Source organism: Salmo trutta, chromosome 6 (genome assembly GCF_901001165.1).
Source record: "Salmo trutta chromosome 6, fSalTru1.1, whole genome shotgun sequence".
Classification (NCBI taxonomy): Eukaryota; Metazoa; Chordata; class Actinopteri; order Salmoniformes; family Salmonidae; genus Salmo; species Salmo trutta.
Window position 1 is genome coordinate 20,340,693 of NC_042962.1, and position 17,368 is coordinate 20,358,060.

The following is a 17,368-nucleotide window of genomic DNA, read 5'->3' on the forward strand; positions in this document are numbered from 1 at the left end:
TAAAGAAACATCTATAAAGCTTCAGACATACATAGCAGACGCACAGTTTGTTTTCAAAGAGGTTTATTGAAATAAATATTTGAAATGTTATATAAAGTCAACCATGTATAACGCTATCACACAATCAAGACCTGGAGCTGCTTCTGTCTTCAAGCTTGCTGTAGTGTCTGATATGAACAGGGTGACATAAGCTATGCACTCCAACATGGTCAGGCTAGAATTGTATTATTATTCATATTCCCTGGTCTGAAAGCCAACTGTGGCAGAGCTGGCCATAGCCCCGCACATGTATCCTCCATAATGTTACAGTATCTTGTAACTTTTCAGTGTCCCTTTCTCCCATGACCAGGAAGTACAGTATATGTTACTCTCCCATGACCAGGAAGTACAGTATATGTTACTCTTCCATGACCCGGAAGTATACAGTGTATTACTCTACACAGCCGCAAGGACACAGCCCAAAAGCAGCTGCCTTCCTTGTACATCCACCCTCTCATTTCTGAAAAGATTCTCAGTGCAGCATGCAAATAAAATGTGCACAATATTAAAGTAATCTTGTTCATTATCCTTATACTCCTCGTCATCATCGTCATTATTATTAACAATAGTTATTAACATCTTTATTCACATGATTAAAATGTTGAACAGACTTTATGTTGTTTCCTCTACAGTTTTTCTGCATTTCAAAGCATGCCAAAGAAATGTCTGCATAGTGCTGGCTATATGGGTGCCAAGAATGTATTCCTTTACAAGATGTTCTTATGTACAGGGGGGAGGCGGGAAAGAGCAATCCAGTGTAAACTTTACCAAAAACCCCACTGCTCAAAATATCTACAAATTCGGGACCTGTGCCAATGATGCAGCATAATATTTATATAATATACTATAAAGTTGAAAAGAGCTGAAAAGTGCTCTGCCAAATGTGAGAGGTGCGAGAGGCTTGTGTAGCAGAGGTGTGTGTGTGTAGGCAAAGAGGAGGCGAAACGAGAGGGTTTACCCCACCCAAAATCTGTCCAAGAAAGTAAGACCACGAAGTGAGGAATTTTTGTTTGGTGGTCAATGAGTGTTGAATTTGGTCAACAAAAAGTTGAAATAGCTTATTTGCTACGTGAGGCTTAATTGATCGAATAGAAGTTTCGTAATTGGTAGGTTGTTACGAATGCACTGTTATAAAACGATTTTGTATCGATGTTGTTCTTGTTCTTCACACGCATATCTTCCCTCTCATTGGCTAGAATGGTCCCACCTGATCTCGCCTCCTCCCGTCTGCCTTCCATCTTTGAGGACATGTATTTCCATTATTATAGCGGTCACTTGACTATCTTGTCAATATAATAGATAATCTTTGGTGTAGGTTGCTAAAATGTGAGACCCATTGACTAAGCCACCATGACACATCCCAGTAGGTGGACATGTTTCACTGGAAGCTAATTACATTTCCCTGTTTGAGCTTTCTATGACAACTTTACATACATTACAGTATTATTTTGATATGTAGCTATGTTATAAGATAGATAACTTAATCCCCCTAGATCTACACCTAAACCCAGTCAGTCTACATTAGGATGGTGATTTTGAAGAATGCAAAATGGAAATTGCATTCTAACGTGTTGGGAATATCCTTCAAGACAGAGATTAGCTGACTAAAAACTATTGTAGATGGTATATAGACATTACGCAGTTCTGTGATGATTGAGGACCCAAATAGAAACAAAAAAACATAATGTGAAGTGACAGACAGATATAGGAAAGGCTCTGTATTATAACATCCTATAGTGTGGGTAGTCTATGTTCTGGGAGGGTTGGCCTGACTGTAAAACTGTACAAAAGGAGACTTTTCACTATCTAAGGAGGCCATTTAAGCTGCCTGAAGTTCAAAGCAGAGTCGAAGGGATGAAACCAACAGAGACCTCTTTTCATCTGAGCTTATTTACTGTGTCCAGTTCCATCACTGCACTGAACATCTTCAGTGGTTGTAACAGTGACACAGCAAGAGCTCAACAATTGTTTAATAAATTGTAGATATTGGCCTACGGTAGTTTTTTGTTGTTGTCATCGTTGGCATCTCGTTGTGTCACTGTTACAACCCTTGAAGGTGTTCAGTTGCAGTGATGGGACTGAACACAGTAAATAAGCTCAGAAAAGAGGTCTCTGTTGGTTTGGTGTCTACTCTGCTTTGAACTTCGGGCGGCTTAAATCATCTCTTATTGATTTTCCCATTCCATTCAATTCAATGCAGAATACAGTAATTGCTTCTCTTCAGTAGCTTTGGTTCAACACTAAAATGCACTATCCCAAAGCACAACTCATGCATTATCACTCTTCCAATTCACTAACACAGGTTTTACTGCACTTTGTACATGCAAAGACATTACTAACAGTGATTAACAGTGAACAGTGCGCCTAATAGCATGTGTGTGTGTGTGTGTGTGTGTGTGTGTGTGTGTGTGTGTGTGTGTGTGTGTGTGTGTGTGTGTGTGTGTGTGTGTGTGTGTGTGTGTGTGTGTGTGTGTGTGTGTGTGTGTGTGCCTGCTTGCGTGTCTTAGCTGAAACCTGACCATTTTCTTTGTCTTAGCGATACAGTTTTTTCTAACAAGCTAAATATATATAGTAATTTAATGTTCATTACTCATCACTTCAAAACACTGTTTGGCCTCCTCCAGCTACCTCACCTGCTTCTAGTCCTCCCTGCATACAGATACAATGTGTTTGCACCGTGCATGATACACACTACACACAAACACTACTCACCGCTTTGCGACTCACTTTAACTCTCACTGTTTAAATCTTACTCTGGGAGCTAAAGGCTCTCCGCCCATTCTCAGATCTGATGATAATATTAGCCTACTGCTCACTGAACACACACTGGTTGGATCATTGTTGTTTCCACGTCATGTCAATGAAATGACATTGAACCAACGTAGATGTTGAATTAATGTCTGTGGCCAGTGGGTGGACACTGACATCTCTGGTCAGGGTTGATGAAGACTAAATAATCATTATAATTATTATAATAATAATAATAAAGTGCAACTCCTGTCAAACAGTCATATTACTCAAGAAACATCTAGAATGGTTGTACTGACATAACATTTGTTAAAACAAACACACAAATGTGGGGAGAGGTACCTGTCCACATTTACCAAAAAATATTATTTCACTCCCTCCACCAAATAAGTTTACACTCTACACCTTCTTTCTGCAAAACGAGAAATCATATTTGGTACAATCTACAAAGAACATAAAACTCCTAAAACCAATAAATAAATAAGAAGCTCAGACCAGCAAGCGGTTAAATACAATCTTCAGGTTCCCTGCGTATCGTAGGCCGCCATTGCACCTTATGTCATCAACTACCATGTACAGAGACTCTCCCCAGAGAAAGGACAGGTGGAGAAAGGGAGTGAGACAGGACCCCTGTAGTAGTACAGCAACATGGGGAGATGATGGAGGATCTACATTATAACGTGTGTGGAGCGTGTTCTCCTGGGGCTGCGTATTGCTGTGTAGTCAGATCCTTGGACGGGTAAATGTAGGTCATTTCCTCTTCAAGTGTTAGAGGGGGAAACTAAGCCATGCTTTGTGAACTACCGACAAAACTAGGGCAAAAAGCTTTGGAACCTGAATCTGATATTATCAACACAGATATAGGATACAACACTCCTCTCTCGCCAGTGTTTGCATATTGAACTGTACAAAGACTCCCACTCTCTAGCAATCTGTACAAGGTTCTGATAGGGATTTGATATGTTCATCAAAGAAGTCATGGCTTTTAAACCCTTCCTCCAACCCCACCCCTGAGGTGCAAACCAGCCAATCCAGTATGCTCTTGGGGCCTTGGCTCCGCCTCCGGGGATTCGAACCTTAGGGAAAAGGGGCCAATGATGGGACAGGACACCAGAGTTTCTGTTAGGCCAGCTAACACTACAGTCCACCAACCAACCAGTTTTCGGAAGCGTCACGGACATGTTAGATAGAATGTCTGTAAATTTCAGTGCAAGACATAATGGCTACTTATATAATTATTATAGTTTTTTCCCCCTCCCCATTATGGTAATCCAATACTGGATACAGCAGTAAAGGGACGTTTCTAAACAGAACCAGTCATGTGAGTGAGCATTCTGTAGTCATCTCTGTAGGCCAGAATGGACCGGACTGAGTTCAGAAGGGCTTTTTTTTTCTCTCTCTCTCTCTCTCTCTCTGCCTGTGGGTTTGGTAACGCTGTGGTAACGTTAGGAGCCGGATAGGGGAAAGGACCCCTGAAAAAGAGAGACATCCCCCCTCTCCAAACAAGGTTTTTCCTCAGGTCAGAGGTTAGAGGTCAGAGTTGAGGCACACTCAGTGCCTATAGGTGAGGTTTTAGAGGCTGAAGGGAGAAAAGGGACGCCTCCTTATGTGTGTCTGTTTACGCCTGGACTAAGGGAAGGACCCAATGAGATGTGTGACTGGGAAAGAGGGAAAAACAGAGCTACCCCTCCTTTCCCTCTCTCTGTCCCTATTCTCCTCCCTCCCCTCACCGCTCCTTAGCTCCCCCCAGGGTCGGAGCTGTGCCTCTGCGGTGTCTGTGAGTCCAGGGGCGTCTGTGGCTCAGGCAGAGAGAGCCTTCGCTGGGTGTCAGGGTCCAGGCCATTCGCCCCTCCCACTGACCCCAACCCTGAACCTGCCCGCATCCCTGACCCCAACCCTGAACCTGCCCGCATCCCTGACCCCAACCCTGAACCTGCCCGCATCCCTGAACCCAACCCTGAACCTGCCCGCATCCCTGATCCCAACCCTGCCACTGACCCAGCCCCTAGTTCTAGCTCCAGGCTGTCCAGGTCCAGGTCCAGGTCCAGGTCCAGGATTAAGCTGCCCAGCCCAGTGGTGTCTCGTCGTGTCTCGATGGGGCTGACCAGAGGTGAGTCCTGGGGGTGCAGCTGATCAGGGCTGCGGAGAGAGTCACACGACTTGCCGGGGAACTCCTCAAAGTCCTGGGGGTGTGAGATCTGGATGAGAGATGCAGACGAGGAAGGATTCAGAGAAGACCCTTTTGAGTGTGTCTGTATATGTGTGTGTGTGTGTGTGTGTGTATGGACGCAACTGAGTGTGTGGGCATGTGTATGAGTGCATGTGTGTACGCATGTATACAGGTGTCTACAGGTGTCTACAGGTATATCTGCATGTACGTGTCATGTACGTGTCTCCTGTATGTGTGTAGTACCTGTGAGAGGGAAGCCAGTGTCTCAGACTGCACCAGCCTCTCTACAGGACCAGGGCCAGGGTAGGGTGAGGCCTGAGGGGGAGACAACACGGTGCTGTAGGCTGGGGGCACCAGGGCCATCTGACGCTGTAGTAGTTGCATGATTGCCCCGATGTCTGTCGACATCCTCGTTTCCAGCCTGAAGAGAGAAACACACGGACATACACACACACACACACACACACACGCACGCATACACACGTCAGAAATGCTGACACCTACCCTGGAGCATCCCCAAGAAGCATTACTGGCCAATCATGTTACAGTAACTCTCACAAAAGCAGGCATAGCCTCAGCCTTCTAGATAATGGAGGTCTTTGACCTCAATGAGACTTGACAATGGGCACTGACTGGATAAGACCATAGGGGCTAATATAACAGTTATTCCACTGTGGAGGAGAGAAGATGAGAGGAGAGGAGAGGAAAAGAGGAGAGAAGAAGAGAGAAGAGGAGAGGAGAGGAGAGAAGAAGAGTAGAGAAGAGAAGAGGAGACGAGAGGAGAAGAGGAGAGACGAGGAGAGAAAAAGAAGAGAGGAGAAGAGAAGAGAAGAGGAGAGAAGAGGAGAGGAGAGGAGAGGAGAGGAGGAGAGAGGAGAGGAATATGTCTGTCAGAATCAGACTGATAAATATGAATAATGAGGTAGGGTTAAAGAGAGAGGTGTCAGCTGAGTGCGAACACCAGGCCTGGGTACTTCCATTACTCTGACAGGGGACAGACATATTAGACACTGGTGCAAGACATAATGGAAGCAGCTACAGTGGACTAGCAGACTAGCAGCTGTGCCCTATATTCCCACTTGTACATCTTTTACACACTCATTCTAACCATTTTCTCAGAGGGCTATAGCTTACTCTGTCCCTGCCCCTGCCCTGTCACTGTCTCTGACCTGTCCCTGCTCCGATCCCTGTCTGTGTCCCTGCCCTATCCCTGTCCCCGTCACTGTCCCTGTCTGTCTCTGTCCCTGTATGTCTCTGTCTCTGTCCCTGTATGTCTCTGTCTCTGTCCCTGTCTGTCTCTGTCCCTGTCTGTCTTTGTCCCTGTCTGTCTTTGTCCCTGTCTGTCTCTGTCTCTGTAGGTCTGCTGCCCCACTCGAGAGGCCAGCTCTCTCCCTTTCGATAACCACTCAACGTGAAAGGGAATGCTCTGATCCAGTGGAAACGTCATAAAATAGGCTTCTTATCAGTGCTTGACTTGGACTGAAATAGGTTCCGGTACTCATTTTGGGTGCGGGTAGTGTTTATATTTAGGTACAGGAGCTCCACAATACTTTTGAGCTAATATTCTATAAGAGGAATAGGTGCGCAAGCAGTAGACAATATGAGGTGCTGGTACTCAGCTCCGGCGAGCTCCTGCCCAAGTCAAGCACTGCTTCTTATCCCTTGCGCAGGAAACTGAGGGCCCAGAATATTTTATACAATGTTGCAAGATCGCTAGCTTTGGGCTGTCGTTGGCCACCAGGTTTGCACACATCTCAGGAGGGATTTTGTCCCACTCCTCTTTGCAGATCTTCTCCAAGTCATTAAGGTTTCGAGGCTGACGTTTGGCAACTCGAACCTTCAGCTCCTTCCACAGATTTTCCATGGGATTAAGGTCTGGAGACTGGCTAGGCCACTCCAGGACCTTAATGTGCTTCTTCTTGAGCCACTCCTTTGTTGCCTTGGCTGTGTGTTTTGGGTCACTGTCATGCTGGAATACCCATCCATAACCCATTTTCAATGCCCTGGCTGAGGGAAGGAGGTTCTCACCCAAGATTTGACGGTACATGGCCCCATCCATCGTCCCTTTGATGCTGTGAAGTTGTCCTGTCCCCTTAGCAGAAAAAAAACGCCAAAGCATAACGTTTCCAGTATTTGACGGTGGGGATGGTGTTCTTGGGGTCATAGGCAGCATTCCTCCTCCTCCAAACACGGTGAGTTGAGTTGATGCCAAAGAGCTCCATTTTGGTCTCATCTGACCACAACACTTTCACCCAGTTGTCCTCTGAATCATTCAGATGTTCATTGGCAAACTTCAGACGGGCATGTATATGTGCTTTCTTGAGCAGGGGGACCTTGCGGGCGCTGCAGGATTTCAGTCCTTCACGGCGTAGTGTGTTACCAATTGTTTTCTTGGTGACTATGGTCCCAGCTGCCTTGAGATCATTGACAAGATCCTCCCGTGTAGTTCTGGGCTGATTCCTCACTGTTCTCCTGATCATTGCAACTCCACGAGGTGAGATCTTGCATGGAGCCCCAGGCCGAGGGAGATTGACAGTTCTTTTGCGTTTCTTCCATTTGCGAATAATCGCACCAACTGTTGTCACCTTCTCACCAAGCTGCTTGGCGATGGTCTTGTAGTCTATTCCAGCCTTGTGTAGGTCTACAATCTTGTCCCTGACATCCTTGGAGAGCTCTTTGGTCTTGGCCATGGTGGAGAGTTTGGAATCTGATTGATTGCTTCTGTGGACAGGTGTCTTTTATACAGGTAATAAACTGAGATTAGGAGCACTCCCTTTAAGAGTGTGCTCCTTATCTCAGCTCGTTACCTGTATAAAAGACACCTGGGAGCCAGAAATCTTTCTGATTGAGAGGGGGTCAAATACTTATTTCCCTCATTAAAATGCAAATCAATTTATAACATTTTTGACATGCATATTTCTGGATTTTTGTTGTTGTTATTCTGTCTCTCACTGTTCAAATAAACCTACCATTAAAATAATAGACTGATCATTTCTTTGTCAGTGAGCAAACGTACAAAATCAGCAGGGGATCAAATACTTTTTTCCTCCACTGTATATGTGTTTGTGTCTGTCCCTGTATGTCCCTGTCTCTGCTCCTGTATGTCTCCGTCTCTGTCCCTTTCTGTCCCTGTATGTCTCTGTCTCTGTCCATGTCTCCGTCCCTTTCTGTCCCTGTATGTCTCTGTCTCTGTCCCTGTATGTCTCTGTCCCTGTATGTCTCTGTCTCTGTCCCTGTATGTCTCTGTTCCTGTCTGTCTCCGTCCCTTTCGGTCCCTGTATGTCTCTGTCTCTATTTGTTTATGTGTCTGTCCCATTTTTACATTTGACATTTTAATCATTTAGCAGACGCTCTTATCCAGAGCGACTTACAGTAGTGAATGCATACAATTCATAAAAAAAATTCTCCGTACTGGTCCCCCGTGGGAATCGAACCCACAACCCTGGCGTTGCAAACACCATGCTCTACCAACTGAGCCACACGGGTCCCTGTATGTATCTGTCCCTGTCCCTGTATGTCTCCGTCTCTGTCCCTTTCTGTCCCTGTAGGTCTCCGTCTCTGTCCATGTCTCCGTCCCTTTCTGTCCCTGTATGTCTCCGTCTCTGTCCATGTCTCCGTCCCTTTCTGTCCCTGTATGTCTCTGTCTCTGTCCATGTATGTCTCTGTTCCTGTCTGTCTCTGTCCCTTTCGGTCCCTGTATGTCTTTGTCTCTATATGTTTATGTGTCTGTCCCTGTATGTATCTGTCCCTGTCCCTGTATGTCTCGGTCTCTGTATGTCTATGTCCCTGTCTGTCTCTGTCCCTGTCTGTCTCTGTCCCTGTCTGTCTCTGTCCCTGTATGTCTGTCTCTGTACAGTATGTCTCTGTCCCTGTATGTCTCTATCTCTGTCCTTGTATGTCTGTCCCTGTCCCTGTATGTCTCTGTCTCTGTATGTCTCTGTCTCTGTATGTCTCTGTCTCTGTATGTCTCTGTCCCTGTATGCCTCTGTCCCTGTATGCCTCTGTCCCTCTATGTCTCTGTCCCTCTATGTCTCTGTCCCTCTATGTCTCTGTCCCTGTATGTCTCGGTTCCTGTCTGTCTTTGTCTGTCACTGTCCCTGTCTGTCTCTGTCCCTGTATGTCTCTGTCCCTGTATGTCTCTGTCCCTGTCTGTCGCTGTCCCTGTCTGTCTCTGTCCCTGTCTGTCTCTGTCCCTGTCTGTCTCTGTCCCTGTATGTCTGTCTCTGTACAGTATGTCTCTGTCCCTGTATGTCTCTATCTCTGTCCTTGTATGTCTGTCCCTGTCCCTGTATGTCTCTGTCTCTGTATGTCTCTGTCTCTGTATGTCTCTGTCTCTGTATGTCTCTGTCCCTGTATGCCTCTGTCCCTCTATGCCTCTGTCCCTCTATGTCTCTGTCCCTCTATGTCTCTGTCCCTGTATGTCTCTGTCCCTCTATGTCTCTGTCCCTGTATGCCTCTGTCCCTCTATGTCTCTGTCCCTGTATGCCTCTGTCCCTCTATGTCTCTGTCCCTCTATGCCTCTGTCCCTCTATGTCTCTGTCCCTCTATGTCTCTGTCCCTGTATGCCTCTGTCCCTCTATGTCTCTTGCCCTCTATGTCTCTTGTCCTCTATGTCTCTGGCCCCCTATGTCTCTGGCCCCCTATGTCTCTGGCCCCGTATGCCTCTGGCCCCGTATGTTTCTGGCCCTCTATGTCTCTGGCCCTCTATGTCTCTGGCCCTCTATGTCTCTGGCCCTCTATGTCTCTGGCCCTCTATGTCTCTGTCCCTGTATGTCTCTGTACCTGTTGAGTTGCTTCTGCAGCAGGTCCAGTCTGTTCTCCAGCTCGGTGCGCTGCCTGCGGCCAATGTTGGGCGTGTTAAGAGGGGGAGGGTAGGGCAGGCTGCAGCGCGGCAGCTCCTGGTACTCACGACTGCCCCGACTCTCACCCCAGAAACTGAAGATGTTGGACACCCCTGAAAATGCTCCTGGTTGTGAAGAGAGGGGAGAGGAAGAAAGGGGTAAATAACAGGGTATACTCTACTGTTTTACATTGATGTGCCCTAGGGTATGTCTGCTATGGAAGTTAATGAGGTGTGTGTGTGTGTGTGTGTATCGTGTGTTTCCACATTGATGCCCAGACCCACCTGTGAGTGCATTGCAGGTGTTGCCCCCCTTGGGGTCTCCCTCCCCCTCGGGAGTGTCGCTGAAGTTCAGGGTGGTGGCCTGAGCCGGGGACATCTCATGCAGAGCCGATGGAGGGGCAGGGCATGTGACCACAGACTCCTCCCCTTCGTCGCCACTGGAGTGGGAGGACACTGAGCTCAGAGGCCCCTCCCCCTGGTTACTGGCCGCCTCCTTCCGTCTCCGCCGTAGTGGTTTATTGGCTCTTTCCTTTTTAATCTCTCCTGCATCTGCATCATCTGAGAGGACAAGTTGAGTTGCTGATGATAACGACTTTACTGGGGAAGAATGTACTTATTATAAGTGTGAAAGGTGGTTGTCTCATCTAGCTATGAGTACGTGAATGCACTTACTGTAAGTCGCTCTGGATAAGAGCATCAGCTAAATGACTAAATTGTAAATGTAAGAAACAAGGACAGATGACGACACACTGCATGGAATTGGAAAACTTTATTTGTGAGGAACAACTAAGTGTGTATGGGAGTCATCACTGAGTATTAGAGGCTTTATTCTGGACACCACAGAGGAAATAATAGGTTTTTGCTCTCATGAACAGAGATGAAGGAGTGAAAGGGAATGTGGTGGTTACCCTTCTCTGTCCGGCGCCGGAATGATAGTTTGCGTCTGCGCAGTTTGTTGAATCCTATACAGTCTGAGTTGTCACTTTCTGGAGAGCCAGGAATCATATTGGTCTGCAGGGATTAACAAAGAAAACATCTCAAAGAATCACAAACTGATGTTAGAGGGCTTATATAGGTCTTCCATAAGGATGCACAATGGACATAATTCACCAATTCATTCATTCATTCATTCACCCATTTGCATTCATAAATGAATATTTGAATGTGCATTTTTATTGTCTTGACCTGTCTTGAGGAAGTTAGGTCACTCACATCCCGGAGGTTAAAGGTGATCTCCAGGTTCATCCAGAAGTGGTCGGAGAACTCGGGGTACATGTTTAACACCTCCAGGACGTCCTCTCTGTGGATCTTATGGAGGTCACAGTAGGTCAGCGCTCTCACATCGGCGTTAGACTTCCCAGCTCGCCCGTAAAGGTTGATGGGCTCGCCAAATATGTCATTCTTCCCTGTGAGTGAAGAGAGGACATTTTTACATGCATCGAAAAATGCTCATGTTTTACACTGCTATGTTATTACTGGTAAGTTACATGGCAAATGTACAATAACTCCAAATGGTACACAGCAGTGCTTGTTCACTGAAATAGCATTTCACCCTTCTCGGCTGTCCAGAGTTTGAAGCTGTATGAGGTATAAGTTGGGTCATATATTTTCCCAGTAGATGGCAGTGTTGGCCTATATAGTATTTATGCTGGGGAGAATTGCCTTTGAAAGTCTGTATATCTTATTTGCCCATCTCTGACCATCTCTGAGTTTCCCTAGCACATCATATCTGAATATACCAAATTCCCTTTGTTCTTCAATTCATTTCCCCTTTGGCTTGGTACATGCTAGTCTAGCAACAGTAGACAGTAGCCTATAGAGTGACAGTAGAGCCTATAGTCTTTCATTTGGTAGCCTATACATGCTAGACTAGCCGTAGAACCTGGACTATCTGGGTTGATAAATGCTAGACTAGCCGTAGAACCTGGACTATCTGGGTTGATACATACTACAGTAATAGTAGCTCCTATCGTCTATCATCCTCACCCAAGATGGCCACCACCACGTCACCTCGGAGGATCTCTATGGAGCCGCGGGAGATGAAGTAGATGGCGGTGAGCACGTCGCCGGCGTGCACCAGGGTGTCGCCGGGCGGGGCGTGGGTGGTCTTGAACTTCATGGCCAGGGCTCGCAGGCAGCCCTTAGTGGAGCCCTTGAAGGCTTTGCAGTTCTCCAGGAGGGTACGGTTGAGGTGGAGGCAGATGTCAGCCTGGAGACACTCTGGAAACCCCTTCAACACCTGGTAGCGGGGGAGAGAGGGCGAGAGGTGGGAGGTGGAGAGAGAGGGCGGGGATAGAGAGAGCGATAGAGTGTTACTGTCTAGCGAGTCTATGACAAGCAGTGTAGATGTCACTGCTGTCTTTAAACAACAAACATTAAATAAATTCTGTGAAAAATAAAATGTTCTGATATGTAGCGGCAAATCAAATGTTTACCCAAAACAATTACAATATTTCATCAGCAATCTGCCTTAGTAATACTTTCACTTGTAAGGCTACAGCTCTACCTATGTAGTTAAAATGATTACTACAAATCTTTTTAATAATTTTCCCCTCTAGCAAGGGGCTTCCCCCAATTCCCACAATTTTTCAGAGAAAAGAGAAGGAATTTTTCTATGTGCGACTCTGGGACAAAGCTGTCAGACCAGACCAACGTCTCGAAAACACCCCCTCATCTTGATCCGACACCGCTCTCATTGAAGCCACGGAAGTTCAAGGCCGACCTCGGTACCACAGCCATTGTTAGCAGAAAACAGGATCCCCATTACAGTCAATGGAAAAATGCAGATTTTCGTGATCAATCTTCATGTAAAAAAAATGTAGAATCAAATACAATCATGGTACCAATAATTGCTTCTAATACACCAGATGTATGTACTTGAACTGATTATTTTAAAATCGCACACAGAAAGAAGTAATGAGAATCATTTAGTTGCTAATGGCAGCCTGCAGTACCCAGGTCAGCCTTCAACGTGAGTTATTTAATGAGAGGGGGCAGCACTGAACTAGCCTGCAACATCACTTCCTGGAGTAGCTGAAACTGTGCATATTGTCTCCATGAGACGCCATCTTAACCAACTTAATTTGTCTTCAATGCGCTATTGAGTCTTTACATAGGAATGAATGGTGTCACGTGATCAATGGCTTTGTCCATTCATATATACAGTCATTGGTCCATCTCTCCCCAGCCCAGACAGACAAACTGTTACGGACATGGCAGCCACATTTCCTCATCATTAAAAGACAACGTATATGACTGACCTTCAGTCAGAGAGACATGAGTCCGGGGCTACATCACAACAACCACTATAATCACCACAACAAGCATTTTACTTATCCAACACAGTTCAATGGACTCTCAACCTAACATAATGAAGGAGTTGAGTTAACAAGCGACTGTTTGTTTGTTTCCTCTCTATGTCTCTATCTTTTACATTAAACCTTGGATTTAATCAGGCAATCTGCTTTTACTTAATCCATTTTTGTACTGAAATGTACCCATTGATTCTTGAACAATACAGTGCATTCGGGAATGTATTCAGAAAGAAATCAGAAAGGGGGCAAACACACACACACACACACACACACACACACACACAAACACACACACACACACACACACACACGTGTGTATAAAGTGCATTCAGAAAGTATTCAGACCCCTTGACTTTTCCCACATTTTGTTACGTTACAGCCTTATTCTAAAATGGATTAAATCGTTTTTTCCCTCATCAATCTACGCATAATACCCCATAATGACAAAGGAAAAAAAGGTTTCTAAACAAAAACAAACACTATATAGCCTAAAAAAAAGGTTAAAATATCATGGGTGGTCTGTCCTTGCATCCATAGCGGTCTTTGAATTTCTCCAGAACTATTGTTTCAACTGTTGATTGCCGCTTTAAGACGGAATATTGGAATTTCGTGTTAGGAATTTTGTTCCTAAATTGCATAAAAAAATGCACTTCCGTAATGTATTTACATGTTAGTAATTTAGCAGACATGATGTAATAAGTCAATGGTTACATCATTATTGCGTTTGGTACTTAAAGCATGTTGGAGAGAGTGTAGGCTCAGTCCTAGGGAGAGAGAGGAGTTGATTGGAGGATATATGTACAGACAACCCGAATCAACACAAATCAACTACAGCTTTCAGGCCAGACCTCTCTTAGTTCAATGAGTCTTTAAAAGACTGTGCAGAAAATATACCGTGTGTGTGTATGAATCATAGCATTCATGTACAGTATGTCAGGAATGGCAACCTTGCCATTAAAGTCAAGTTTTAAAATTAATTTCCTGCATTTTGCCATGGGGAGGAGAGAGGATTTAGCAATTTTATAACTCATTTCATGCAACTCTTCTCATTTTGCCATGGGGCGGAGAGAAAAATATGCAGTTTTACAGCAAATTTCCTGCAATTCTACACATTTTGCCATAGGTTGGAGGCAAATGTTTGCAGCTTTTAATATGATAACAGATGATCAATGGGTCGGTAATTGGACCATGCATACTACAAGTTTAGAAAGCTGGCCGCTAGACTAACTTGCCACTATGAAACATTTTAGCTGACATGGACTAATTGACTGACTGCTGATACACAACCACATTTCAAGTTGAGACCGTGACTGAGATCCTGAAAATAAAGTTACCCATCCCTGTGTTTACGTCTATGCACTGTGTTGATGTCAATGTGCTGTGTGTATCTTTACGTGTATGTTCTGTGTGTGTGTGTGTGTGTGTGTGTGTGTGTGTGTGTGGGTATGTATATCACTCACAGCATTCATGTCGATGCCGTTAGTGTAGGACCAGGCGTGTTGGAAGTACTCCTCCAGCCGCTGCCTCAGTGGGTTGGGGATCTGGTGGAACCGGATGAACTCTCGGACCCGCAGCATCTGGGTGTGGTACCTCGCTGTACCCGAGTACAACCTCTGGATGATGGCCGACACGTTCCCAAAGATGCTGGCGTACATCAGAGCTGTAGGGTTGAGAGAAGAGAGTTAGGATTTTGTGAATAGAATACTACTGCTGTCTACTACACCTTGGGCACTGTGAGTTCAACATTATGGTATCTCAGGTGTGTGTGTGTGTGTGTGTATTTATGTGTGCATGCATGTGTGTGACTGTATATGCCATGGCCCTTCATGCCTAGGGCTGTGGCGGTCGCGAAATTTGTTCAAGCAAATAACTGTCGGTCTCACGCTAATTGACTGTTAATTAACATAAACACATTTAGCATCTCCTGGCTTCCACACAAGCTACTGATGCAGACCTTTGGAACATCTACATTTTAAAAAGTCGAATAAATCCATGTAATATAGCCTCCACCATCACAATAAATCCATTACTTATTTTAGACAGGTCTAAAGAAACATGATATGAAGAAAATGTAGTCTATTTCAGAACAGAATAGCATACTCTGAGTTGTCCTTATGTTAGGTCCTGATCTGGCTATGCCAAATGGCTGTGGGCTACACAAGATTGGCTTAGAATTCCGTGGCATTATTTTATAGTATGAAAAATACAATTGAGCAAAGCTGAATAAAATAGAAAGGATATTTTCTCTAAACGATTTGAGGAAGTGCGCGCATGCGGCTATTCTGTGTTGAGCGGTAAACAAATAAATATATATTCCTATATGCTTAATTTAGAGTTGTTCTACAAATGTTGGGCTATACTGTATGTTTAGATTTTTTTGTTTGTTTTTTTGTTTTCTTGTTTTTCAGTCAACCAACAAAACACATTCCACATTCACAGATGTGACAGACTTTTAAAAAAAATTAATAATAATACATTTTAAAATATATATATAATAATAATAAATAAATAAAATAAAATATATATATATTATATATACATACACATACACACACAGAACCTCCCACCTCCAACGGACCAAGCAGTGGAGAAAGGAGCAGCAGGTGGACTATCGGGAGTTTTGGACTTGGGAGGAGATATTAGCCGGAGTGGGACCATGGAGAAAGGCGGAAGAGGACCGGGAACGCTACAGGGGAACACGGCTGGCAAGGAAGCCAGAGAGGCAGCCCCCCGGGGGGCACACGGGTAGTTTGGCAAGGGCAGGCAGTAGACCTGAGCCAACTATTATGGGGAACAGAGGATCAGAGGAGCACCGTACTATGCGGAAGTGCGCACGATTTCGCCTATGCGCACGAACAATCCGGTGAAAATGATTCCAGCCCCTCGCAAGTGCCACGCTCGAGTGAGCACTCAGGCCGTAGGGGTTGTATGCTCCAGACCGCCAGTAATGCTTCACGGCCCAGTGTATCCTGTTCCCGCTCCTCGCACTAGCCCTGAGGTGCGTGTCTCCAGTCTGATACCTCCAGTACCAGCACCACGCACCAGGCTTCCAGTGCGTCAGCCCAGTCCCGAGCTTCCGACGACAGTGCCTCGTCCAGAGTGTCCGGCAACAGTGCCTCGTCCAGAACTTCCGGCAACAGTGCCTCGTCCAGAACTTCCGGCAACAGTGCCTCGTCCAGAACTTCCGGCAACAGTACCTCGTCCAGAACTTCCGGCAACAGTGCTTCGTCCAGAGTGTCCGGCAACAGTGCCTCGTCCAGAGTTTCCGGCGACAGTGCCCCGTATAGAGACGGCCCACTCTCCGGAACCAAGAGAGACGGCCCACTGTCCGGAACCGAGTGAGACGGCCCACTGTCCGGAACTGAGTGAGACGGCCCACTGTCCGGAACCGAGTGAGACGGCCTACAGTCCGGAACCGAGTGAGACGGCCTACAGTCCGGAACCGAGTGAGACGGCCCACAGTCCGGAACCGAGTGAGTCGGCATACAGTCCGGAGCTCCCAGAGTCGCCCTACAGTCCGGAGCTCCCAGAGTCGCCCTACAGTCCGGAGCTCCCAGAATCGCCCTACAGTCTGGAGCTGTAGGTCAGGATGTGGCAGGGGGTATTTGTTTTATATGGTTTTGAGTGTGTGTTTATGTAGAGGGGTGTTTGATTTATGTATTCCGGGGTTTTGGTCATTGTTCTATGTTTCTATATTTCTATGTCTATTCTAGAGTGTTTAGATCTTTAAGTAATTGGGATTGGGGCCTTCAATTGGAGGCAGCTGTCTATCATTGCCTCTGAAGGTCCTATAATTAGGAATGTGTTTGTTGTGGGAGGTTGTTCTTAGCACTGCTGTATTTAGCCTGCAAGACTGTTAGTTCGTTCGTTTCTTGTTTTTTTTAATAAGTGTTCACAAATAAAGTTAAGATGAGCACTCGACCCGCTGCGCCTTGGTCCACTTACTACGACGAAAGTGACAATATATATACACACACACATACATACACACAAAGAATAATTTTTAAAAATTAAAAATAAAAATATATATAAAACTTGCAGCAGCACTATCAAGGTTCTTATTAGCTATTTCCAGCCTTAGATGAGACGACAAGCAAATAATTCATTTTTAGATTTTACAGCACCTTACACAACATGTATCTGCTCATTTCCCTAATCACCCCATTCACTCTGTCCAATTTGAAATATAGTTGAGTAGTGGAGACCAGAGTCTCCACCTCTCTTGCGGAGGTCATAAGTGAGCTTTTCAAGAGG

The 17,368-nt window shown here is 45.5% G+C and overlaps 1 protein-coding gene across 2 annotated transcripts in view; it reads right to left on the reverse strand.

Annotated features, from left to right (window-relative positions):
- Positions 1-46: 46 nt before the first annotated feature.
- The window catches only part of kcnh2b (potassium voltage-gated channel, subfamily H (eag-related), member 2b), a 283,242-nt gene continuing 265,920 nt past the window's right edge, over positions 47-17,368 (reverse strand). For both annotated transcript variants that reach the window (XM_029755692.1, XM_029755693.1), the window contains 9 exons: positions 14,575-14,774; positions 11,787-12,039; positions 11,013-11,206; positions 10,709-10,811; positions 10,083-10,358; positions 9,740-9,923; positions 5,201-5,378; positions 4,721-4,985; positions 47-4,660 (listed from right to left, as the gene is read on the reverse strand). In XM_029755692.1, the coding sequence (XP_029611552.1) occupies positions 4,524-4,660; positions 4,721-4,985; positions 5,201-5,378; positions 9,740-9,923; positions 10,083-10,358; positions 10,709-10,811; positions 11,013-11,206; positions 11,787-12,039; positions 14,575-14,774 (1,790 nt within the window). In that variant the 3' untranslated portion in view covers positions 47-4,523. The remainder of the gene's footprint in view (positions 4,661-4,720; positions 4,986-5,200; positions 5,379-9,739; positions 9,924-10,082; positions 10,359-10,708; positions 10,812-11,012; positions 11,207-11,786; positions 12,040-14,574; positions 14,775-17,368) is intronic.